The sequence below is a fragment of the Nycticebus coucang genome, chromosome 12, assembly GCF_027406575.1.
Source record: "Nycticebus coucang isolate mNycCou1 chromosome 12, mNycCou1.pri, whole genome shotgun sequence".
Taxonomy (NCBI): domain Eukaryota; kingdom Metazoa; phylum Chordata; class Mammalia; order Primates; family Lorisidae; genus Nycticebus; species Nycticebus coucang.
In genome coordinates this window covers 61,956,081-61,982,653 of record NC_069791.1, presented here as the reverse complement: position 1 = coordinate 61,982,653, position 26,573 = coordinate 61,956,081, and the positions used below count along the sequence as shown (strand labels likewise).

At 46.5% G+C, this 26,573-nt stretch overlaps 1 protein-coding gene across 2 annotated transcripts in view; it reads left to right on the top strand.

Annotated features, from left to right (window-relative positions):
- PRKAR1B (protein kinase cAMP-dependent type I regulatory subunit beta) overlaps positions 1–26,573 on the top strand; it is a 161,340-nt gene that overhangs the window by 36,999 nt on the left and 97,768 nt on the right. For both annotated transcript variants that reach the window (XM_053554643.1, XM_053554644.1), the window contains exons 3-4: positions 16,642–16,812; positions 20,128–20,219. In XM_053554643.1, the coding sequence (XP_053410618.1) occupies positions 16,642–16,812; positions 20,128–20,219 (263 nt within the window). The remainder of the gene's footprint in view (positions 1–16,641; positions 16,813–20,127; positions 20,220–26,573) is intronic.

Genomic DNA, 26,573 nt, shown 5'->3' with positions numbered 1-26,573 from the left:
CCTGATCACCCCAATCCAATTACTAAGATGATTTGAAGCTATGATTCAGTCCTTGTGAGGGCTAGCTTAATCCAACTTCTTGCTTTTATTTTTTTATTTTTTAACTTCTTGCTTTTAGTGTCTATCCAAAGTCTTTGGAAACAAAGCATAAAATATGGGGATTTATTAGTATTTCACTTCTTAGGTAGATCTTAAACTCAAGTTTTTGTCTTCTCTAACTATACAAATCCATTGAAAACTCTGCTCAGATTCTCAGGGTTGTTTTTTTTTTTTTTTTTTGAGACAGACTCATTTTGTTGCCTTTGGCAGAGTGCTCTCTAGCTCACAGCAACCTCAAACTCTTGGGTTTAAGTGATTCTCTTGCCTCAGCCTCCCAAGTAGCTGGGACTACAGATGCCCACCACAATCCCTGGCAATTTTTTTGTTGTAGTTAGTTGTCATTGTTGTTTAGCAGACCCTGGCCGGGTTCTAACCCACCAGGCCTGGTGCATGTGGCTGGCACCCTAACCACTGAGCATGGGCACTGAGCCTGCTGGGATTTTTTTGAGACAGTTGTTCCCTGTTTCTCAGCCTAGAGTGCGATGGCTTCAGCCTAGCTCACAGCAACCTTAAACTCTTGGATTCAAGCTATCCTCTTGCCTTAGCCTCCTAAGTAGCTGGAACTACAGGTATTCACTACAATGCCCAACTAATTTTTTTTCTTTTTTTGTAGAGACAGAGTCTCACTGTACCGCCCTCGGGTAGAGTGCCGTGGCGTCACACGGCTCACAGCAACCTCTAACTCTTGGGCTTACGCAATTCTCTTGCCTCAGCCTCCCGAGCAGCTGGGACTACAGGCGCCTGCCACAACGCCCGGCTATTTTTTTTTGTTGTTGTTGTTGCAGTTTGGCCGGGGCTGGGTTTGAACCCGCCACCCTCAGCATATGGGGCCGGCGCCCAACTCACTGAGCCACAGGTGCCGCCCTAATTTTTATCTTTCATAGAGACAGGGTCTTGCTCTTGATCAGGCTGGTCTTGGATTCCTGAGCTCAGAGGATCCTCCTGCCTCAGACTCCCAGAGTGCTAGGATTATAGGTGTGAGCCACTGTGCTTTGTCTAGCTTCTCAGCTTCTTAGTGCTTGTTCTGAATACTTTTAGGGGCTCCAAATGCTGTGCTTACCTCTCTGGATTTCTGTCTTCTCCTGGAGATTGGATTTGCAATTCTTTACTGCTGTGGTAGGTCTCTGATGCCGTCAAGAGATATTTTTAATATTTCGTCAAAGTTTTCTAGTTGATCTCATCAAAGAGGTTAATTTAAACAACTTAGTCCATCATTACTTGGAGTAAAAACCTGATTTGTGTTTTAAATCCTTAATTGCAAGAATAACCATTGCAGTATTCTAAATGAGAGATGATGGCCACTTGGATTAGGGTGGTCATAAAGAATAGATAATATACCTAAAATTTTATTTTTTAAGACATTATCTGTTGACTTTGGATAATTCTAAATAATCCCAATATAATTCTGTCACTATTTTTAATTCCTTTATTGTTTCCCTTCCAAAATTATAAATTTTGCATAATGTAATAACCCCCTAATTTATAGTTTTATTTACAATGAGCTGAATTTTTCAATTCTACACTTTCAAAGATAAATATTTTAGCATGTCTACCCTGTTAGGTTTTCCTCTTCAAAATTTTACTACCCCTTTTGTTATCTGAACTTGTCATTTTGCGTTGTCCAAATTGATAACATTTATGTATTTTCAAAACTACCAGGCTGTCTTTTATGCTTTCTCTATAGGTTGATTCTAAAAGTTGACAATTAATAATCAAGAATATTAGAAAAGTGCTTTTATTATAACTACAAACAGGAATGATAGTTTAGCTGGGTATAGCAATATAGATTAAAAGTAAGTTTCCTTCAGAATATTAAAGGCTTTGTTCCATTGTTTTCTCGTATGCAATGTTTCTATTGAGAAATCTAGTCATTCTGTCACCTTTCTAGGTGACCTGACTTTTCTCTATGCAAAGTTTTTGGAAATTTTTATTCACAGTATAAAATATCTTCATTCACTAGACTAAAAGTTCTGTGAGTCCTGTCAGGCAAGGGACTCATGGATTTTAGTTTAGGGAAATATTCTTTTATTTCTGACAATTTTCTCCTTTTTGTTTTGTCTTCTGTAACTCCTGTTAATCAGATATTGAACCTCCTGGATTGTTTTTGGTATATATATTTTTACATGTTTTATCTGTCTTTTAACTTTTCTTATGTATTTTCATGATTTGTTTTCTATTACATATATCATTTTTATGGGTTTTTTTTTGTAGAGACAGAGTCTCACTGTACCACCCTCGGGTAGAGTGCCGTGGCGTCACACGGCTCACAGCAACCTCTAACTCTTGGGCTTACGCGATTCTCTTGCCTCAGCCTCCCGAGCAGCTGGGACTACAGGCACCTGCCACAAAGCCCGGCTATTTTTTTGTTGCAGTTTGGCCGGGGCTGGGTTTGAGCCCGCCACCCTCGGCGTATGGGGCCAGCGCCCTACTCACTGAGCCACATTTTTGGCCGGGGCTGGGTTCGAACCTGCCACCTCTGGTATATGGGGCCGGTACCCTACTCCTTTGAGCCACAGGCGCCACCCATCGTTTTTATATTTTATATGTATTTTTTTTAATTTATTTATTTTTATTGTTAAATCATAGCTGTGTACATTAGTGCAATCAAGGGGTACAATGTGCTGGTTTCATATACCTTCTTCCCCTTGGCCTTCTTTCGGCATCTTTCTTTTTTTTTCACTATTTATTTATTTATTTATAGACAGAGTCTCATTCTGTACCCTGAGTAGAGTTCTGTGGCGTCTTAGCTCTCAGCAACCTCAAACTTTGGGCTTGAGATGTCCCCTTGCCTCAGCCTCCCAAGTAGCTGGGACGGGCGGCACCTGTGGCTCAAGGAGTAGGGTGCCAGCCCCATATACTGGAGGTGGCAGGTTCAAACCTGGCCCCAGACACGGCCAAAAAAACTGCAGAAAAAAGAACTGAGTAGCTGGGACTATAAGGACCTGCCCCAACACCTGGCTAGTTGTTTATTTATTTACTTATTTATATTAAATCATAGCTGTGTACATTAATGCAGTCATGGGGTACAACGTACTGGGTTTTTTTTTTTAATTGTTAAATCATAGCTGTGTACATTAGTGCAATCAAGGGGTACAATGTGCTGGTTTCATATACAATCTGAAATATTCTCATCAAACTGTTCAACGTAGCTTTCATGGCATTTTCTTAGTTATTGTATGTAGACATTTGTATTCTGCATTTAGTAAGTTTCGCCTGTACCCTTTCTAAGATGCACTGTAGATGTGGCCCCACCTATTACCCTCCTTCCACCCTAACCTCCCCCCTCCCTTCCCCTCCCTTGGCTCTTTCCCCATATTCTTGTGCTATATTGGGTTATATTAGCCTTCATGTGAAAGCTATAATTTAGCTTCATAGTAGTACTGAGTACATTGAATACTTTTTCTTCCATTCCTGAGATACTTTGCTAAGAAGAATATGTTCCAGCTCCATCCATGTAAACATGAAAGAGGTAAAGTCTCCATCTTTCTTTAAGGCTGAATAATATTCCATGGTATACATGTACCACAATTTACTAGTCCATTCGTGGGTTGATGGGCACTTGGGCTTCTTCCATGACTTAGCAATTATGAATTGGGCTACAATAAACATTCTGGTACAGATGTCTTTGTTATATTGTGATTTTTGGTCTTCTGGGTGTAAACCTAGTAAAGGAATTATAGAATTGAATGGCAGGTCTATTTTTAGGTCTCTAAGTATTCTCCAAACATCCTTCCAGAAGGAACGTATTAGTGTGCATTCCCACCAGCAGTGTAGAAGTGTGCCCTTCTCTCCACATCCACACCAACATCATCTCTGGTTGGGGGATTTTGTTATGTGGGCTACTCTTGCTGGGGTTAGGTGATATCTCAAAGTAGTTTTGATTTGCATTTCTCTGATGATTAAGGATGATGAGCTCTTTTTCATGTGTTTGTAGATCGTGCGTCTGTCTTCTTTAGAGAAGTTTCTCTTTAAGTCCCTTGCCCACCCTGAGATGGGATCACTTGTTCTTATCTTGCTAATACGTTTGAGTTCTCTGTGGATTCTGCTTATTAGACCTTTCTCGGAGGTATAATCTGCAAATATTTTCTCCCACTCTGAGGGCTGTCTGCTTGCTTTACTTACTTCTTGGCTGTGCAGAAGTAAGTTTGATCAGGTCCCAGTAGTGTATTTTTGATACTGCTTCAATTGCCTGGGGAGTCGTCCTCATAAAATATTCACCCAGGCCGATTCCTTCAAGAGTTTTCCCTGCACTTTCTTCAAGTATTTTTATAGTTTCATATCTTAAGTTTAAATCTTTTATCCAGTGAGAGTCTATCTTAGTTAATGGTGAAAGGTGTGGGTCCAGTTTCAATCTTCTACAGGTTGCCAGCCAGTTCACCCAGCACCATTTGTTAAATAGGGAATCTTTTCCCCAATGAATGTTTTTAATTGGCTTGTCAAAGATCAAATAATGGTAAGTAGCTGGATTCATCTCTTGGTTCTCTATTCTGTTCCAGACATCTATTTCTCTGTTTTTGTGCAAGTACCATGCAGTTTTGATCACCATCAATTTATAGTACAGTCTCAGGTCTGGTAGCGTGATTCCTCCTGCTGTGTTTTTATTGCTGAGTAATGTTTTGGCTATTCAAGGTTTTTTCTGATTCCATATAAAATGAAGTATTATTTTTTCAAGATCTTTAAAATATGACAATGGAGCTTTAATAGGAATTGCATTAAAATTATATATTGCTTTGGGTAGTGTAGACATTTTAACAATGTTGATTGTTCCTAGCCATGAGCATGGTATGCTTTTCCATTTGTTCAGCTATTTCTTTTCTTAAAGTTTCATAGTTCTCTTTGTAGAGATCTTTCACGCCCTTTGTTAGGTATACTCCCAAATATTTCATCTTCTTTGGCACTACTGCGAAAGGAATAGAGTCCTTGATTGTTTTTTCGGCTTGGTTATTGTTGGTATATGTAAAGGCTACAGATTTATGGCTGTTGATTTTGTAGCCTGTGACATTGCTGTATTCCTTGATCACTTCTAAAAGTTTTGTAGTAGAATCCCTAGTGTTTTCCAGATAATACGATCATATCATCTGTGAAGAGTGAAAGTTTGATCTCTTCTGACCCTATGTGGATAACCTTGATCGCCTTTTCTTCCCTAATTGCAATGGCTAAAACTTCCATTACAATGTTAAAGAGCAATGGAGACAATGGGCAACCTTGCCTGGTTCCTGATCTAAGTGGAAATGATTTCAATTTAACTCCATTCAATACGATATTGGCTGTGGGTTTGCTGTAGATGGCCTCTATTAGTTTAAGAAATGTCCCTTTTATACCAATTTTCTTAAGTGTTCTGATCACGAAGGGATGCTGGATATTATCAAAAGCTTTTTCTGTGTCAATTGAGAGAATCATATGGTCCTTATTTTTTAGTTTGTTTCTGTGCTGAATTACATTTATAGATTTACGTATATTGAACCAGCCTTGAGAACCTGGGATAAATTCCACTTGGTCATGGTGTATAATTTTTTTGATGTGTTGTTGGATTCTGTTTGTTAGGATCTTATTGAGTATTTTAGCATCAATATTCATTAGTGATATTGGTCTATAATTTTCTTTTCTTGTTGGGTCTTTCTCTGGTTAGGGGATCAAGGTGATGTTTGCTTCATAGAATGTGTTGGGTAATATTCCTTCTTTTTCTATATTTTGGAAGAGGTTTAGTAATATAGGTACTAGTTCTTCTTTAAAGGTTTGGTAGAATTCTGACATAAAGCCATCTGGTCCTGGGCTTTTCTTTTTAGGGAGATTTTGTATAGTTGATGCTATTTCAGAACTTGATATAGGCATGTTCAACATTTCCACTTCGTTCTGGCTAAGTCTTAGTAGGTGGCGTGCTTCCAGGTATTGGTCGATTTCTTTCAGATTTTCATATTTCTGAGAGTAGAGTTTCTTGTAGTATTCGTTAAGGATTTTTTGAATTTCTGAGGGGTCTGTTATTATTTCATCGTTACCATTTCTGATTGATGAAATTAGAGATTTTACTCTTTTTTTCCTGGTTAGGTTGGCCAAAGATTTATCTATTTTATTGATCTTTTCAAAAAACCAACCTTTGGATTTGTTGATCTGCTGTATAATTCTTTTGTTTTCAATTTCATTTAATTCTGCTCTAACTTTGGTTATTTCTTTTCTTCTGCTGGGTTTGGGGTTAGAATGTTCTTCCTTCTCTAGTTGCTTGAGATGTCCCATTAAGTTATTAACTTCCTTTCTTTCCGTTTTCTTGAGGAAGGCTTGCGGTGCTATAAATTTCCCTCTTTGCAGTATCCCAGAGGTTCTGATAATTCGTGTCTTCGTTGTTTTTTTGTACCAAAAATTTGGTGATTTCCTTCTTAATCTCATCTATAATCCATCTATCCTTCAGCATAAGGTTGTTTAACTTCCATGTTTTTGTATGGGTATGCAGATTCCTGTTGTTATTGAGTTCAACTTTTATTCTATGATGGTCTGAGAAAATGCAAGGAATAATTTCTATTTTTTTTAATTTGCTGAGGTTATATTTGTGGCCTAGGGTGTGTTTGATTTTGGAGTATGTTCCGTGGGCTGATGAGAAGAATGTGAATTCGGTTTTGTTGGGATGAAATTTTCTATAGATGTCTGTTAAGTCCAGATGTTGAATGGTTGAGTTTAAATCTAAAATTTCTTTGCTTCTTTTTTGGAGGATCTATTCAGCACTGCTAAAGGAGTGTTAAAATCTCCAACTACTGTGGAACTGGAGGAAAGCAAGTTGCTCATGTCTGTTAGAGTTTCTCTTATAAATTGAGATGCATTTTGGTTGGGTGCCTAAATATTAATAATTGAAAGCTCATCATATTGAGAATTACCTTTAACAAATATGAAGTGTCCACCCTTATCCTTCCTTATTTTGGTTGGTTTAAAGCCTATTGTGCCTGCGAATAGGATTGCAATGCCTGCTTTTTTTCTGCTTTCCATTTGCCTGGAGTATAGATGACCATCCCTCACCTTGAGTCTGTATTTGTCTTTTAATGTAAGATGAGGTTCTTGTATGCAGCAGATATCTGGCTTGAGTTTTTGTATTAATTGAGAATATTGATAAGCCTTTCGAGAGTCCGGTGGACATTTTTAATCCTTTTGCGACTGTGGAAGTTGGAATTTTTGCGACTGTGGAAGTTGGAATTTGATCAAAATTTTCTGGGTGGGTTTACTTTTGTGGTGGAGGGTTATGCTGGTCTTTATGAAGGATAGGTCTGAGAATATTCTGAAGAGCTGATTTAGTTATGGCAGATTTCTTCAACATGTGAGTGTCATTAAAGTATTTAATTTCTCCGTCATAAATGAAACTCAGTTTAGCTGGGTACAGGATCCTGGGTTGAAAGTTATTTTGTTTTAGGAGATTAAAAGTCGATGATCATCCTCTTCTAGCTCAGAAGGTTTCAGCAGAGAGATCTGCAGTTATTCTAATATTCTTCCCTTTGTAGGTAATGGTTTTCTTTTATCTGGCTGCTTTCAGAATTATCTCCTTCATATTAACTTTAGTGAAATTGATTATGATGTGTCTGGGGGATGTCTTATTTGGGTTGAGTCATGTTGGAGTTCTGAAACTGTCTGCTATCTGAATTTCACAATCTCTTGGCATGTCTGGAAGGTTCTCATTCATAATCTCATGGAGAAGAGACTCTGTGCCTTGTGAAGCCACTTTGTCGCTTTCGGGGATCCCTATAAGACGAATATTGGTTTTCTTCGAATTATCCCAGAGCTCTCTGAGAGAGTGATCTGTTTTTGCCTTCCTCTCTGAGAATTTGGGAGCATTCGAAAGCTTTGTCTTCAATGTCAGAAATCCTTTCTTCTGCTTGCTCCATTCTGTTACTGAGGGATTCTACTGTGTTTCTCAGATCTTTGAGGGCTGCAACTTCTTGTCTCAATGTGTCAAAATCTTTGGTCATTTGATCTTTGAATTCATTGAATTCTTGAGATATCTTTTGGGTTACTGCTTGAAATTCTAATTCTATCTTATTTGCTATCCAGATTCTGAATTCGATTTCTGACATCTCAGCTATTTGTTTGTGCATGGGATCTGGTGCTGTGTCTGCCCCATTGATCCTTGGGGAAGTTGATCTAATCTGATTATTCATATTGCCAGATTTTGTCTGTTGATTTCGCCTCATGATTGTTTTTCACTGTTGCCTTTGGCTGTCCTCCGAGTTGGGGAGGTGTCTCTCCAAGATTAGACCCCAGCGGGATCACTCTATTGTTGCTGGATCTTTGTAGGAAGTGACCCTGTGTAGTTCCTCTGGGGCTGCCCCAGCCAGGGAGTTCTGGTTGTGGAAGCAGCTCTGGGGTGTGACACACCCAGATCCAGCAACAGGGCGGGGGCTGGTGCACACAGTTCTGGGAGTGCCTAGTGCCCAGTGACTTTAGCACAGAGAGCCCAAGGCTCCAGCAGTCAGGAGAAGGGCTCCGCACGGAGGCAGGGAGGGCTCTGGAGGGCACACGGCTACCAGAGTCCCTGGCCAGACAAGTGGGCTGGTGTGGAGGCACGGAGGGTACAGCAGGGAGGATGCGGGGTTGTGCAGCTTCTGCAGCTCCAGGTCAGGGCGTGCGGAGGCCCGGCAGGTGTGGGTCATGGATCGGGCGTTCCGGCGCAGCTCTTACTGAGGTCCGGGGGGGCGCCAATCGTGGTCCAGTCTCAGCTCTTACAGAGGTCTGGGTGGCACAGCCCTTCTTTCGGCATCTTGAGCTGTTGGAGCCATGGCTGTGTTTTTTAAAGGAGTCTTTTAGAGAAACATCCTGAAATCTTTAAAGTGAAATGATGTAATATTTGTGTTTTACTTCAATCCTACGCACAAGAGGGTAGAAATGAGATGAAATAGGGTCTCTTTCTAGACAGTTTTTCTCACGTCTGTCTCTGCCCTGTGAGATTCTGGCGTGCAGGTTGTACCCCTCTTGGATTCAGGAGACCTATTTCTGTACATTCTGCTGTGGCTGACTTTGCCTACATGTCAAATTCCATGTTTCAATTCCTTGTCTGTTTTGCAGAAACCTTTGCAATCTCTGCTGGCATTTCTCCCATTCTCTTCATTGTTGTTGGTTTATATATGCATATGTTTTAATTTTACTATCATTTTAGAGATCTCTGCAGGGAGAAGAGAAAATGTGTACCATCCATCTGCCTTCTTTTGGGGGAAGTTCCATAAAGATATATTTAAACAACTGCATAAATTGCATTGAATACTCCCGGTGTACCTAGCAACTTGTAGGTTGGGTATTTGGGACCAATAACAACTAGCTGATACGCCTAGGTGGGGCATGGCATAGTGAGGAACAAGGTGGCCCCTGGGAAGTCTGCCTGGAGCTCTGGTTTACAGATGGCCACACTGAGTTGGGGACGAGTGGATAGGATTGTTTGCTTAGGAGCACTGAGGAGCTTATCAAGCTACACCTCCTGGGGAGTGGGCATCCTCCCTGGCACATACATGTTGGGTAGGGTGTCACTGTGACTGTGGCCACTGCCCACTGCCTTGGTGGTGCGGCCTATCTGGTGCCTTCACATATATCTACCATCCACAGGATGTGTGTTAGCTGGCATTTGGCAGGAACTCTCACCCCATAGCCTCAGTTTTTTTTTTTTTTTTTTTGATTCTCAAAATTTTATTTTTCTTGCTTAATGATAAACATCTACGATCTTCTCATTGGCCTTTTATTACTATTTTTAATTGACACACAATAATTGTACATAGTTATAGGGTATAGTGTGATACCCACACAATGTTAAATGATGAAATGAGAGTAATTAGCATATCCATTCCCTCAAACATTGATCATTTCTTTGTGTTTTTTTTTTCTTTTTTTTTTATTGTTGGGGATTTATTGCGGGTACAATAAGCCAGGTTACACTGATTGCAATTGTTAGGTAAAGTCCCTCTTGCAATCATGTCTTGCCCCCATAAAGTGTGACACACACCAAGGACCCACCCCCTCCGTTCCTCTTTCTGCTTCCCCCCCATAACCTTAATTGTCATTAATTGTCCTCATATTAAAATTGAGTGCATAGGATTCATGCTTCTCCATTCATAGCCTCAGTTTTAACAGGCTAAGGAGATAGTCATGTGTTTGCCAGAAGGCTCTGTGAGCAGGGGAATGTTACAAACAGCTGAGTGCCAGGAAGTCAGGGTGTGCGTTGGAGTCTCAAACTCCTCCCCAGCTCCCTTTTCCCCTGCATGAGCTGGTGATCACCTCACCTACCTGGAGAGAACATTGTCTGGGTCACTTTAAGTGGCCAATATTTAGGAGTTATTGGGTTAAAAATTTGGAAGAAGGCGGGTGTGGTGGGTCATGCCTGTAGTCTTAGATACTTGGGAGGCCAAGTCTAGGGGATCTTTTGAAGTCAGGAGTTTGAAACCAGCCTGAGCAACATAGTGAGACCCTGTCTCTTAAAAAAAATAAAAATTAGCCAGTTGTGCTGGCACGTGCCCAGGAGTTTGAGGCTACAATGAGTGGTGCACACTGCACTGCACTCCAGCGTTGGTGACAGAATGAGACCCTGTCTAGAAAAAAGAAAACAAAATTCGGAACAAACAAGCACTTTGCTTGAGAGGATCGTTTTTGAAAGTTGAGGCAAGAGATAGACAAGCATAGGACTGGTGCCATCCAGCCCCACATTACCCTGAGTGTTTGCATCTGTCAGAGCCTACAGACCCCAGAATTTCTGTGTCCCTGGAGGGGTGCGTTGCAGAGCCACGTCTCAGCCTTGTCACAGGTAGGCATGGTCAGGGTCTGGGGGACCATTGCAAGGCACTGGTGGAGAGTTGGAAGGGTTGACCCTGAGTTCCTCCAGTCTCATGATCTGCAGAATCAATTGCAGAGCCCTGGTGTCTCAGTTGTGCCTGGCAGGTGGGCTCTATCTGTCCACCTGGGGCTTCCTGGGGTGGGTGCCTGCAATGTGGCAAAGGAAGTGTGTGGAGACTTCCTTTTAAAGGAGATGAGATTGCCAAGTGCTTTTCTCTTTTGATCCCCCAAATAAGGTAACTTTAAGGAAAAGGAACGCCACTTTCTCAGCTCATTTAATCTAAGAAAAGCTTATAGCAGAGTAGACCTCTGGAGACTTGGGAATGAGGGGATGCTGAAGGCAGATTGTAGAGGGAGATATGGGTGAGGGGAGGTGTCCAGAGAACTGGAAGGACAATGGCCGTGGGAGGGAAGAAGGATGAGAGAGGGATCCCAGAGGTCAGGCTGGGGTGAGTGGTTGCTTTGGCTGGCCGCTCTCTGGTGGTCCAGCTGGGAGGGTGCTCATCCCCCTAGGGAAGGGCAGGGCTTGTGAGTTGGTGGGAAGCTCTGAACAGCCCTGGAGGACCTTGAGCAGGAGCTCAGCTTCTCTGAGCCTTACTGTATAGCTTATAGGGTGTAGGGCTGCTGGCCCCAGCAATGGCCCTGCTTTGGTTTTCCTAACCCAGTGTGTTGAATCTCCTGAGGCTGCCTGAGGGTTATGAGATGACAGAAATTGATCCTTTCAGAGCTCTGGAGGTTGGAAGTTCAACATCAGGGTGTGGGCAGGGCGGTGCTCCCTCCAGGGGCTCAGGGAAGGGTGTTTCCTGCCTCTTCTAGCTCCTACCCTGTTTCCCCGAAAATAAGACATCCTCTGAAAATAAGACCTACTTACAGGAAAGATAAGACGTCCCCTGAAAATAAGACCTAGCGCATCTCTGGGGCACCACCTTAAAATAAAACACTGTCTTATTTTCGGGGAAACAGGGTAGTGGCTCCGGACATCCCTTGGCTTGTGGCTGAATCACCCATCTCTGCCTTTTGTCATGTGGCTTCTCCCTTGGGTTTGGCTCCTCTTCTGTCTCTTATAAGGACACTTGCTGATAGATTTAGGGTCCCCCAATTCTAAAGTAACCTTATTTTAAGGTCTTTAACTTAGTGACATCTGCAAAGACCCTTCTTCTGAATAAGATCCTGTCTACCTGTGCTGGGGTTAGGAAAAGGAGTCAAAAATTTTTTTTTTGGGGGGGGGTACCATCCAAACCTTGTACTTGGCTCAGGGTCACACCCTTCCAAGGCTCAGTCCCAATGTGGGGAGTTGCCAAGAGCAGAGGCTCTGCAGCTGTACCAGGTGTGTGACTCATTGGTCACCGAATGCAGGGGACTGGGGACCACTCAGGTGTAGCCCTGGAGTGCGGTGGGGCCACACCCCATGTACAACGGGGTGCTACATGTAATAAAGAAGCAGCTCTATGGTTTGTTAGAAGGCGAACAGAGCTTAGGAGAAAGGATCAGGGAGGGGTGAGGGTGCCTGGGTAGGTGTCAGTGTCGCTGTCCTGTAGCTGGGTTTAGAAATTGTCCCAAATCAGGGACTTAAAGCAGCAGGGCTCATTCTCCCCCAGATGTGGAGACTGGAAGTCTGAGGTCAAAGTGTGGCAGGGCTGTGCTCACCGTTTCTGGCTCTGGTGTCCTGTAGCTGTGGCTGCATGCCTCCAGCCTCTGCCTTCATCCCCATGTGCTCTTTTCTTCTGTTAAGACGATACCCTGATTGGATTCAGGGCCACCCTGATCCTATATGGCCACATCTTGATTCTCTCCTAACTACCTCTGTAGACCCCTATTTCCAGATCAGGTCCCTGTCTAAGGTTCCAAGTAGACATGAATTTTGGGGGGATGCTATTCAACCCACAATAGTGGGTGCCACAGTTTTATGTAGGTGGTTGAAGGCTTCATGGGCCCCAATCTAGGTAGCCACAAAGAGATGGGGGGAGCCGGACAGCTCTTACAGCAGGTGCAAAGGCCCTTAGGCAGGAGCAGACTCCCAAGAGGACCAGCCAGAGGCAAGAGTGGCTGGATACAGGGATGCCAGAAGGAAGAGTGAAGCTGACCATGCAAGGCCCTGTCATGGTCCTGTGTCCCAATCTGTAAGGCAGGGTGGTGGCTGCAGCTACTGTCCAGTATGAACACTCAGGACACATGAGCTGTGGTGCTTCTGAACTCAGAGCAGTTAGTATTTGTGAGGATGTTTAAAATCACTTCTTACCACAATCCCAGAGGCAGGTGTCTTTAGTCCCCTTTACAGATGAGAACCAGAGAGGTCTAGTGATTTACTCAAGGTCATACAGCACACTAGGAAAGGAAAAGAGCCCAGCTTCTATCTCTTGTGCAGGGCTGCAGCACTGGGACTGAAGAACCAGACCCTGCAGATCTTCTGGACTCTTCTGCCTTTTCTTCTTTCTCTCCCTCCTCCCCTCCTCTCTCCCTCCTCCCCTCCTCTCTCCCTCCTCCCCTCCTCTCTCCCTCCTCCCCTCCTCTCTCCCTCCTCCCCTCCTCTCTCCCTCCTCCCCTCCTCTCTCCCTCCTCCCCTCCTCTCCCTCCTCCACTCCTCTCTCCCTCCTCCACTCCTCTCTCCCTCCTCCCCTCCTCTCTCCCTCCTCCACTCCTCTCTCCCTCCTCCCCTCCTCTCTCCCTCCTCCCCTCCTCTCTCCCTCCTCCCCTCCTCTCCCTCCTCCACTCCTCTCCCTCCTCCACTCCTCTCTCCCTCCTCCCCTCCTCTCTCCCTCCTCCCCTCCTCTCCCTCCTCCACTCCTCTCTCCCTCCTCCACTCCTCTCTCCCTCCTCCCCTCCTCTCTCCCTCCTCCCCTCCTCTCTCCCTCCTCCCCTCCTCTCTCCCTCCTCCACTCCTCTCTCCCTCCTCCCCTCCTCTCTCCCTCCTCCCCTCCTCTCTCCCTCCTCCCCTCCTCTCTCCCTCCTCCCCTCCTCTCTCCCTCCTCCCCTCCTCTCTCCCTCCTCCACTCCTCTCCCTCCTCCCCTCCTCTCTCCCTCCTCCCCTCCTCTCTCCCTCCTCCCCTCCTCTCTCCCTCCTCCCCTCCTCTCTCCCTCCTCCCCTCCTCTCTCCCTCCTCCCCTCCTCTCTCCCTCCTCCACTCCTCTCTCCCTCCTCCACTCCTCTCTCCCTCCCTTTCATCCTTTTCCCAAAGGGCAGGGCTGCCCCCCAAAAAGGAACTCTAGCACAGGGCTGGGGGCAACCCCAGATCACAAAGCCTCCCCATCTTCAGTCTTCAGCCCACATTCAAGGGTGAAGGTCAAACATTTAGGCTGCAGCTTATGCAAGCACAAAGTCTCCACTGGAATTGAACGCAGGCACTGCCTACAGGGTCCAGAGGCAGAGGACCAGTCAGTGCACAGCAGGAGCAAGGCTAGCAAGTGTGGCACCTTCTGCAGGTCACAGCATAGTTGGGGGGATTTGGGTCTTGGCCTTGAGGCTGGTGACAGACTGTGTGTTCCCTTCATTAAGCAGAGCCCCAGATGCTGTTGTCTCAGGCTCCATAAACCTCAGTTTATTTTAAATTAAACTTTTAATTTTGGGCTAATTGTAGATTCACATGCAGTTATAAAAAATTACCTAGAAGGCCTCCCTAGTTTCTTTTGTCTCACAAAATTGATTCTTGACATCATGGATAGGTTCTTGGGAACTGCGATTTTAAGTGAAAGACCACATAGCAGGTCCTTAATAACATTGCTTCATTCAGTGTTTTCTCTTTGTAATGTATAAGAAAAAATGGGCCAGTGGAGGTGGCTCAGACTGTAATCCTAGCACTCCGGGAGGCTGAACACTCAGCCGTCCAGCTGAGGATTGCTTGAGCTCAGAAGTTCGAGACCAGCTTGAGCAAGAGCAAGACCCCATTTTTACTAAAAGTAGAAAAAAAATTAGCCAGGCACAGTGATGGGCACCAATAGTCCCAGCTACTTTGGAAGCTGAGGGAGGAGAATCACTTGAGCCCAGGAATTTGATGTTGCTATGAGCTATGACATCTTGGTACGGTAGCCTGGGCAGCAGAGTAAGACTCTGTAAGACTCTGTCTCAAAAAAAAAAAGTGGTTTTGTTAAACATCTTTTTGCTTAAAATCTCAGTTTCCAGCAGCCTATCAAAGTTGTTAAGTGAAGACTTACTATAATGTTAAACTTTGGACTAGTTTTATTTTTCTTATTTTTTTAAGATAAGAAATAAGCTTTTATGAGAAAAAATAAAATGTAAACAATGATGCCTAGAACATGACCAGCAGCCACTATTTGTAGAATGAATACATGAGTGAACTATATTCATTTGTTCTGGGGGATGGTAGCTCTCTTGATTTTCTTTTCTTCTGTAGGTGCTCTGTGGGAAAATGTTCCCACTCCCATTTGAACTACAGAGTCTGTTCTGGGGCCTTTAAAAAATATCTTCTTTGTATTTAGAGAGCAAACTCTTCAGGAGCATTGACCTAGAAGTTATTTACACTGTAGTATAAAGTAGGTTGGCTTCTGGTTCCCTGAGGATTCACAAGATACTTGGGAAGCTTGAACTAAGGCTGCTCTTTGGTGGAGCAAGCAGGGGTGCTCTGGAAGGTGGAGAAGCAGCCTGGAAGGCTAGGTCCGTGGGAATCAAAGGATTTGGGCTTTTGAGGCCCTGGTCCTTTAGAGAAAAGAGAACCGTGGGAGGAAGACGAGGGGCGGGTGTCCTTGCCTGATGTTCTCATCAAGGTGACTTCTGGGTATAACTGTCACACTGAATTGACTCGGGAGATGGCAGGTGTCAGAGCTGTGTCTTAGGGAGGGTGGCTCCTCGTTGGTCAGAGACCTTACCCTAAGTGCATTGGGGGATAGGAGCATCCCCACTGCACGAGGGCCTAGTAAGGGGGAGCAAAGTTGCTTCTGGGGGTGCAGAAGAGTGGGTGGGTGTTGGATTGGGGTGAGGAGACTTACTTCTCACTGTATGCCCCTTTGTACTTTGGGAGTGTTGTTCCCACCACATATATAAATGATTTGCAAAAGGCAATCAAATAATGAAAAAAGAGGGAAGAAAAAGTAACAGCTTTATTTTCTTCTCATGCACCCCCTAGACGGTTCCTGAGTGTCTACTATGAGCTGAATGCTGGCTCTGGGTTGAGCAGGGATCTCCATGGGGTGATGGTCTGGTGGGGTCTCAGATGCTCAATGGTGGCCCTGGACCCTGCAGGGTGGAGGCCAAGCCGCCTGCTCCCAAGAGGCTGGAAATGCAGGTTGACATGTGAATGAGCAGAGGACAGTTGAAGCGAGGTCTCTGTGACCAGCAGGGGTGTCTGGTTGGGAAGAGGTGGACTTGGAAATGCCCTTAAAGAAGTGGCCAGAGCCTGGCCCGGGGTGGGCCCCAGTACTCAGCCCAGAGAGCTGCAGAGATGGGTGGGAGGTGTCTGGATGGGAGGAGGTGGACTTGGAAATGCCCTTGAAGAAGTGGCCAGAGCCTGGCCTGGGGTGGGCCCAAGTACTCAGCCCAAAGAGCTGCAGAGGTGGGTGGGAGGTGGAGCTGACCATGAGTGTCTGGGGTAGGGGAGAAGGTCTTCAAGTCCAAGAATATCAAAGGGGAGCTATGGCAGGTGCTTGAGGATGGGGAGGTGCTAGGGTAGAGTGATGGCTTTGAGGGGCTTGACCCCTTCCTTGTCCAGGAGACCCCTGGAGACCTTACTTCCTAGCTGCTGTGCTAAGCGCACTGTCCTGGTGGCCACTTTCTTACTTTCCTTCCCTGTTATCCTCTCCTGCACAGGAAGAAAACAGACAGATTCTGGCTCAGCAGAAGTCAAACTCGCAGTCGGACTCGCACGATGAGGAAGTGTCTCCCGCGCCTCCGAACCCTGTGGTGAAGGCCCGCCGCAGGCGCGGGGGTGTGAGTGCTGAGGTGTACACAGAGGAGGATGCTGTCTCCTACGTCAGAAAGGTGCGGCCCGAGGGCCCCCCCTGCCCTCCGCGCGCGGTTCTCACCCTTGGGGGACTAGACTCAGTGTGGTCCTTGTTACGTGAGCAGAGTGAACATTTACTAGAAAGGCTTTCTGTGAGGTCTCTGCAGCCCCAGAGCAGCTTTAGGATTCCAGTGAGCTCAGGGAAAAAGGGACTGTCCAGGGGGTGGGATGTCAGCTGGGAGCTGTCCCTGCTGTGTGGCTCCTGTTCTCCTGCAGTTTTCAGGCCTCTTCCTGTAAAGGCACGTGTCCCACTAGATCGGGGCTCCCCGTGACCTCATCTAAACCAGCACCTGTGTCCAAGGCCCGTCTCTAAGTACCACTACATTGACATTGGGCTTCCATGTATGAATTTCAGGGAAACACAGCTGTGTCCTTAGTGCTGTCCTGATCCTTTCACGTGTGCAGCCCAGTGGTGTTAATCACATTCACACTGCTGTGCAGCCGTCACCGCCCCCCATCCTTGGAGCTGTTGATCTTGCAAAACCGAAGCTCCTCACCCTCTAAGCAAGAGCCGTTCATTCCTTTGCCCTACTGTTTAATATTGCACTTTTATAATCAGACAAGTAAAAATCTGCTAGGGCACTTCACTTCTCTGGTCTTCCTTCCTAAACCCAAAACCTCAGTCTAATCACAAGAAGCCCCCCAGGGGCACCCCTATGGAGGGATGGCCTGCAGACACCTGTCCAGCTCTCTCCTCAGCAGCCAAGGCCGCCACACATGAGGGATGGCTGAAGAGCTTCTGTAGGCCAGCAGGGCAGAGGGAAACAGGAGGGTTCATACCTCTGTGGGATCTTGGGACAGAGAAAGGTTATTTGGGTAAAACTAAAGACATGTGAATAACGTGTAGGGTTCCCCTACCAGCCAGATATTGGTGTTGGCCCCTCAGTTGTGACAAGCACATGAAGCCATGTAGGATGTTGGTGTGAATACCCCTGCAGGGTATTCGGGTACCATCTTTGTAATATCTCTATAAATGGAAACAAAATGCTTATTTTGTTAGAACTTATTATTTGTTAGAATGTTTGTTAGAACTAGAACAGACCCGGTGTTGTCTCTTAAAGGGTCATCTCCACAGAGGGCCCTCTGGCCTGGGGTGCACACATGTAGTGCTGGAGTCACCGTCTACTGGACGTGACTCCCTGGGCAACCTGGGCTGCATTGGGGGCGGGGGAGGTGTCACATGATAGCCCAGATAGCCTCCCCTTCATGTCTTCATTTTTAGGGAAGAATTTTGGCATCTGGGATGCTCATAATTTCAGGTGCAAGTGCTCTTCATTCAGTGATTCATTCATTGGATGCATTGGTCCAAGTCCCATGAGGCAGGTCCTGTACCTTCCACATTGAGAGAGGCCTGGGATGGTGCGTTGGGTCCTGCTCTCGCTCCTGGTCATGGTGGTCCAAGTCCCTACCCAGGCCTGACCTCATCTCTTCTCTTTCCCCTCCTCACTCCCCTACAAATGGGTTAATACTGCCTTGAGAGTGTGGCCCCAGACTTGGGTCAAGTTGTTTACTGTTTTGCTTATGTGGTTTTCAAAAAAAAATTTTTTTTTTTGAGACAAGAGTCTCACTATATTGCCCTCACTAGAGTGCCATGGTGTCACAGCTCACAGCAACCTCAAACTCTTTGGGCTTCAGTGATTCTCTTGCCTCAGCCTCCCAGCAGCTGGAACTACAGGCGCCCACCACAACACCCAGCTATATTGCAGTTGTCATTGTTGTTTAGCAGGCCTGGGCTGGGCTTGAACCCGCCAGCCCCCGTGTATGTGGCCAGCGCCCTAACCATTGAGCTATGGGCACTGAGCCTGGTTTTTAAATTTTTAAACAAATGTCTTTTTTGCCCCCCCCCACTCAAAAGCTAATAAAATAAATCAATAAAAGATAGTCATCCACATTCTCCTGCCCATCTTCTGGCCTCTTCTAGGAGACCCTGAAGCCCAGTAGAGCTCATCAACATAGACCAGGATTCTGTGGTACCTAAGTTACCTCTAGGGCCACTCCAGATTCCTCACCTTTTGTTTATTTATTTAAAAAAATTGTGGTGAGTGAAATATATTCAGCTTTAAGAAAAAAGGAAATCCTGTCATTTTTGACAATGTGAATGAACCTGGAGACATGATGCCAAGAGAAATAAGCCAGGCACAGAAAGACAAATACCACACGATTTCACTTATTTGTGGAATCTAAAAACGTTAAACTCACAGAAACAGAGGATGGAATGGTGTCTACCAGGGCTGGGGCTGAGGGGTGGGGAGAGAAGGGAGAGATGTTGATCAAAGGGCACGAAGTTCCAGAGACAGGAAGGGTTTGGGTGACTACAGTCAATATGATACATTGTGCACACTGGGTGACATGTGCAGACTTGGACCCGACATACAGAAGTGGTCCTGTGAGATTATAATACAGTATTTTTACTGTACTTTGTAATGTTTAGATAAGTGTAGATAAATACTTAACTTTGTGTTACAGTTGCCCCATAGTATCCAGAACAGTAACATGATGCCCAGGTTGTAGCACGGCAACAATAGGCTAGACCAGACAGCCTGGGCATGCAGCAGGCTAGACCAGACAGCCTGGGTGTGCAGTGGGCTAGACCATACAGCCTGGGTGTGTGGCGGCTACACCAGACAGCCTGGGTGTGTGGTGAGCTAGACCAGACTGCCTGGACATGCAGCAGGCTAGACCAGACAGCCCGGGTGTGCAGTGGGCTAGAATAGATGGGCTAGGTGTGCAGTGGGCTCTACCATACAGCCTGAATGTACAGCGGGCTAGACCATACGGTCTGGGTGTGCAGTGGGCTATGCCATCTAGATTCATGGAAATGCACTCTATAATGTTTGCACAATGAAATCGCTTAGCGACACATTTATCATGACATAACTCTGTCTTTAAGTGATACATGACTGTATTTCAAAATAACAGTAAATTTCAAATGTCTTACCACTAAACATGGGAGGTAAGTGAAGTGACAGATACGTTAATTAGCTTGATTTAATCATTCCACATTGTATACATATAGCAAAACATCACATTGTACCCTGTAAATGTACACAATTGTGATTTGTCAATTAAAATAATTTAAAAATTGGGTGAATACACATAAGATAAGCTGTTGGGCGTTTTTACTTTCACCTGTTAACAGCACCAAGTTGGAGGCTGGGGGCTGAGCAGTTTGATTTGAGTTGTGTCACAGCGTCTCAGGTCCAGCAGGTGCCTGGAGATGTTGGCTGTGGTGCCAGCCCCACTCTCTGCCCCTGGGAATGCTCACAGTCTGACTTTCTTTGCTTTCCCCACAGGTGATTCCCAAGGACTATAAGACCATGACAGCGCTGGCCAAAGCCATCTCCAAGAATGTGCTCTTTTCTCATCTTGATGACAACGAGAGAAGGTAGGTGCCCGGGTGGAGGAAGGCTTTGCCGGTTCACTGAATCACGGCCATGAATCACGAGGTGCTCATGGGAGAAGCGTGTCACAGCTTTCTGGAAATGTGGGCTCATGGAGCAGGGGTGGCTTCCAGAAATACTACGCTGCGTGCACCCCTGGTCCTACTCCTGGGAGGCGTCCCCTGCTCTGGGAAAGTTGGGCAGCCTCCTTGAACACCGGGTCTGGATCTGCCCTTCCTGAGAGCCAAACCTCTAGACCAGCGGTTCTCAACCTGTGTGTCGCAACCCACAGGATCTCCTTCTGTATTAAAGGGCCACAACATTAGGAAGGTTGAGAACCACTGCTCTAGACAGACATGGGGGTCTGCCCACTGTGGGCTTGGTGTTCCAGCCTCACGCTCACTGAGTTCCCGCCCAGTGGGGCAGACAGGGCTCAGATGCACATTTCCCACTGCTCCTACCCATTCCAGGGCAGCCACCGTGGTCTGAAGGGTCTCAGTGAGTGGGCAAATGGAGCCCAGCATTGTTCCAGGGAGAGGCCTGTGAGCTGTGAAAGGCTCCAGTGTATTTAGTGAGAAGGTTAGTCATATAAGTAATTGGAAAAATTAGCAAATTTTGATAAGACAAAAATAAAAAAATGTCCCCTGTCATCTGAAATAATCCTTGGGAATATTTGGGGACAATTCTTAAGGATTTATTTATTAATTATTATTATTATTATTTTTGAGACAAAGTCTCACTCTATTGCCCACTGTCAGCCTAGCTTACAGCAACCTCAAACTCTTGGGCTCAAGTAACCTTCCTGTCTCAGCCTCCCAAATAGCTAGCTGGGACTACAGGCACTTGCCACAATGCCCCGCTAATTTTTCTATTTTTGGTAGAGACAGGGTCTCACTTTTGCTCAGGCTGGTCTCGAACTCCTGAGGTAAGCGATTCTCCTACCTCGGCTTCCCAGAGTGCTGAGATTACAGATGTAAGCCACCTCGACTGGCCAAGGAATTACTTTTGCACACACCCTAACTCTATATTTTCACAGAATGGAGTCTCATTCTATACACTGTTTTGTCCACATTTAGGATGTCCAGAGCCATCTTTCCCTGTAAGAGAAGATGTAGTGGTTTGTAGTACCAGCTTCTACAGAGTTGCTATGATTTAGTTGCTTCTGTACCAGGGCTATGTGCACTTTCTATGTTATAAACATTTTCAGGGCCGTCTTTGCAAGTTCGCCTTTGAGAACTTGTTGATTTCTTTCTTTAAGTTAAATTCTTTGATGTGGATCAAAGGATACATTACACTTAAAAAATTCTCTTAAAAATTTTTTTTTAGCAAATCATAATTCTTATTAGATTAACTGAGCACTTTTTTTTTTTTAAGAGACAGAGTCTTACTTTGTCGCCCTCAGTAGAGTACCGTGGCATCACAGCTCACAGCAACCTCCAGCTCTTGGGTTTAGTCAATTCTCTTGCCTCAGCCTCCCAAGTAGCTGGGACTACAGGCGCCCGCCACAACACCCGGCTATTTTTTTGTTGCAATTTGGCCGGGGCCAGGTTCGAACCTGACACCCTCGGTATATGGGGCTGGTACCCTACTCAGCTGTAGGCGCCACCCTAACTGAGCACATTTTGATCCTAGTCCCATACAAATCTGAAGACCTAAATACATAAAATAGAAAGAGAAAGTCTCTTTGGCTCCATAGGTGACCACTGGCCGGGCCTGGGGGACACTCCCCACCATGCTCTGTGTCCTAAATGTGGACAAAACAGTGTACAGAATGAAACTCCATTCTGTGAAAATATAGAGTTAGGGTGTGTGACCATGGTGGAGGCCCCCAGACGTGCTGTCATGTGTTGTACCACTCCCCCAATATTAGGTGTAGGAGGTCCTTCCGTATAAGCAGAAATCTCATTTCCCTTCGTGTCTGCACAGTGTTGCATTTTAAGAATGAATCAGAGTTTGCTAACCTCTCCCTCTGCCAAGGTCAGGTAGGAGGTTTCTAATTCCTCATGGTACAGTGCTTCCACGAGTAGTAAAGCTGCATTTACTGAGGAGAGACTCCCAGCTGCAGGGCCTGGAAGGTGGTGATAGGCTTTGTGTGTGAGTTTAAAAGGCTTTTGATGCATTTTCTGGGCTCTTACCCAGAATGGCTGGTGTGGGCAGCCCAGAGGTGTTGCAGGGAGTGGCTGTGATTCCACTCATGTCCCCATAGGAACCCCTTCTCCCAGTGCATGTGGCCAGTGCAGACTGGACTCTCTGGGTTCAGGGTGCCCAGTGAACACTTGCTGCTCCTAAGGTGGGACAGCTGCTGGAGTAGCTGCGTGCCAGGCTGTGTGTCTGAGCACACTTGCTGGGTCTATGGCCAACAGGATCCAAGGCTGGCATGGCCCATGAGATGCTCACCCTGCAAGGCCCCTGGGTGGGACCGAGGGATGCAGGGCGTGGGGTGTTCTGTCTAGGCTACCCTGCAGCCCACGCTCCCAGCTTCCCTCTCTTGCACACATGGAAGACTCCATGTATGTTCTTTGCACATGGCATTTGTCACCATGCCCACTTTCCCCATGTCCTGGAGATACTGAATATTATTTTATTTTACATTCGAGGAAAAATGGTGCTGCTTCTCTGATTACTGGTAAGGCTCTTTAGAAGTTTCTGAGTGAGGCAGTGGCCTGAATTCTTCGGCTCAGGGAGAAAGATTTGAGCTCAGAATTAAAATATACTTTTCAGCCAGGTCCACCCAAAACAGGAGTCCCGTGGTTAGATCTTGTCCTGGAAGGTCAGGCATTAGCAGAGGGTGGTAGGATCGCTCAAAGATACTCATGACATGTCACCTCATATGGCACAAGAGGACTTTGCAGATGTGATTAGGGTGAGGATCTAGAAGTGGGTAGGTGACCCTGGATTCTGCAGGGGAGCCCTAAATGCCATCATGTGTCTCCCCATAAGAAGAGTCAGAACAAGGTTTAAACAGACAGGAAGAGGCCCTGTGAGCCCAAAGGCAGAGACTAGAGCAATGTAGCCGCTGACCAAGGGACCTGGAAGCCCCTAAAAGCCAGAAGAGATAGGTAGGGACTCTCCCTGGGAGGATTTAGGGAGCACTAGGGACTCTCCCTGGGAGGATTTAGGGAGCACAGCTCTGCCTACACCCTGATTTCCACCTGTGAATGCTGATTTTGGCCTTCTGACCTTCAGAACTGTTGAGAGAATAACCTTCCATTGTTTCAAGTTCTGCTGAGCTTGGTCACAGCAGCCCTGAAATACTCGTAACAGGTGTCCACCTGGCAGCAGTGTCCTTAAAGGGAGGCAGTGCTTGGTCCCCAGGTGACTGAAGAGTTGTATGTTTTAACTTGAACTTGAACTTGAACATCAATTTGCAATGTACAGCAGAACCTCTAGAGTTGAACATCCCCCTTAAGTGGACCCAATTTTTATAGACTGGACATGTACCACATGTACGTATCAGTACAACAGGCCTAGTTCCTTATGTTGACCACCTCTGTATGTTGACCAGTTTGTTGGTCCCTTGAGTGGTCAACTTACAGAGGTTCTACCTGCTTCTCTGGGTGGGGCCCTCCTGGGCCTTTCTGTAGCCGGACCCTCTCTGCCCTCAGGCAGGAGCCACATAGACCAGTGTCCATTCTTAATGCAGCTTTAGTCCTCAGGAAAGGGTAATGGCTGCTGAGCCTGGGTCCAGGTCAGCTCAGCTAACTGTTGTGCCAACTAGAAGGAAATGGCTGGTCCCAGCACCATGGCATGTAGCTGAATTTCAGGATAGAGTCCTGGTCTACCATTTGTACCAGGTGGCAGCCACAAACCCAAGATGCTTTCAATGTGGAGGAGCTCTTGGGCAGGGGTAGTTGTGACCCTACAAGTAAGCTACTCTGCTTGGGAGATTTATTTCTGTGCTCTGGAATCTGCCCATCAGACATCTGGCTTTGGTGGCCAGCAGCCACGCACTTCCTCGGGATCTGAATGCTAATGAGCTCAGCAGACCTCAGCAGAGGACTGAGAGGTGGGGGATTGGAGCCCTTAAAATCCCCTGAGAGTTACATGTAGACCTCCACCTGTGGAGGAGGAAGGTAAAGGGTTGCTTCAGCTCCTGATGTGGATGTCAGACAGAACTCACCTGAGCTCAGTCTTGCCTTTTGACTATTTGGCCATTTGATAAGCCTGGGGTCACTGAGAACTGGATGTCAATAGCTCCCAGGTCAGGGTGGGTGAGGACATGCTGCAGCGACAGGCAACTCTGGCATCCAGTGGCTCGTGCCGAGTCCCCTGCCCGGGAGCTCTGGGAGGGGGCACCAAGGGTGGCTCAGGCTGCCTGGCTCTTGGGCATGGCTGTCTCAGCACAGGGCCTCAGTGCTCATGGAGGCTTGAACTTGTCACTGCCTCAGCCCAGAAGTGTTGTGTGTAACACTGCTTTGACCAGAACTAGTTGGCCTGGATTGGCCTGGTTGCAAGGACCCTGGCAGGAGTCATTTCCTGGGTGCTGGAGGAAGCAGATGAAATGCAATTTTGTGAACTCAGGGCACTGTCTCATTCCCAGCACTTCTCATCCCTCCCCAAGTGCAGTGTTTCATACAAACCCCCAAAGAATGACTCCTGGTCCTGCCCCACCATCCTCTCTCTTGTTTTCATTGCGGGAGATACACATCACATAGAATCTGACATTTTAACCATTTCAAGGGTACAATTCAGTGGCTTTTATTACATTTGCAATGTCCATCACCACTGTCTGCTTCAGTGGCTTTTTTTTTTTTTGAGACAGAATCACTTTATCACCCTCAGTAGAGTGTTCTGGCATCACAGCTCACAGCAACCTCCAACTCCTGGGCTTAGGTGATTCTCTTGCCTCAGCCTCCCAAGTAGCTGGGACTACAGGCGCCTGCCACAATGCCTGGCTATTTGCAGTTTGGCCGGGGTCGGGTTCGAACCCACCACCCTCAGTATATGGGGCTGCCGCCCTACCCACTGAGCCACAGGCCCCGCCCTGCTTCAGTGGCTTTTATTACATTCGCATTGTGTCTTTCATCACTGTCTGCTTCCAAAAATTTTCATCACCCTGAACAGAAACCTGGTACCAATTAAGTAGCCACTTCCTATGACCCCCAAGGAGCCCCTGAGAACCGCTAATCTGCTTTGTTGCTATGGGTTTGCCTACTCTAGGTGTTTCATGTAAGTGGAATTGCAGTGTATGCAGCATGATATTTTGTGATGGGCCTCTTCCCCTGGGCGTGCTTTCAGGGTTCATCGGTGTCGCAGCATGTGCCAGCGCTTCGGGCCTTTCTTGAGGCTGACAGTATTCCTTCCACACGTGGTTACATTCCATTTGTGCATCCACCACGTGTGGACAGACACATGGGCTGTTCCCACCTTTTGCTTGCTGTGGACAGTGCTGCTGTGGATGTGGGCGTACAGATGTCCTGGTGCTCTGGGCAGGTGCCTGTGAGTGTAGCTGAGGGTCGTGTGGTGCCCCCACATCTTGGTCTTCTGGGTAGATGCCAGTGAGTGCAGCTGAGGGTCATGTGGGCACCTCTGTGTTACCTCTTTGAGGAATGATTGTCTCTGCTTGTCTTTTAATCTGACTGTGCCTGGGGCTGCCATCTGCATGAAGGCTCAGTTCCCCTAGGGCCGTCTCCTGGTAGCTGTGCTTCAGCCAATCTTCCAGGCTCTGGGCAGTTTTGGTAAAGCTCTTACTGTAGGTAGACCTGGCTCCAAGTGTGAGCTGATCCACATGATACCTCTGGGCCCTCCCAGCTGTGTGTGTCCAGGAAGTGCCTATGCTGGGTCTTGCGCCCTTGGCACTAAGCGTTGGAACCATAGGCTCCCTCTGCTCTGACCTCTCTGGACCTGAGAGCTAGGTGGACACAGTAGAGGAAGCAGATGGTTGGATGAAAAACTCCTCTTTGTCAGGCTGGCTTGAAAAGAAAGCTTCCACACTGGGCGTGTGTGTCTGTTTCAGGTCTTTTGTTTTGCATGTAGGAAAACTCACTTTCATGTTCACACCCTGACGGGCTCCTTGTTCTGGCTGCAGTCGATAAAGAAACGTTCCAGAGGGAGCGGCAAGAGAGGAGGCATTGTCTCTTGACCTTTCACATGATGTCTCCCCTGTGCGGCATCCAAGTGCTTCGCTTTTTCCAGTTTACTAGAAGCTGAGCTTAACAGCTTTGTCTCGGGCTCGGCTGTGGTTTGGCGGCTGTGGTTTGGCGAGTGCAGCAAAATTCCTTCCAAGTTTGCAGGGCGTCTGGCACACCCCTGACTTTGAGGCTGCCTGCTGTTCCCCTCTGCTTCTCCGAGTGGGTAGAGGAATGTAGAACATTCCTTTGCAAATTAACCCACTTGTGGAATGAGCACACCTTTTTACC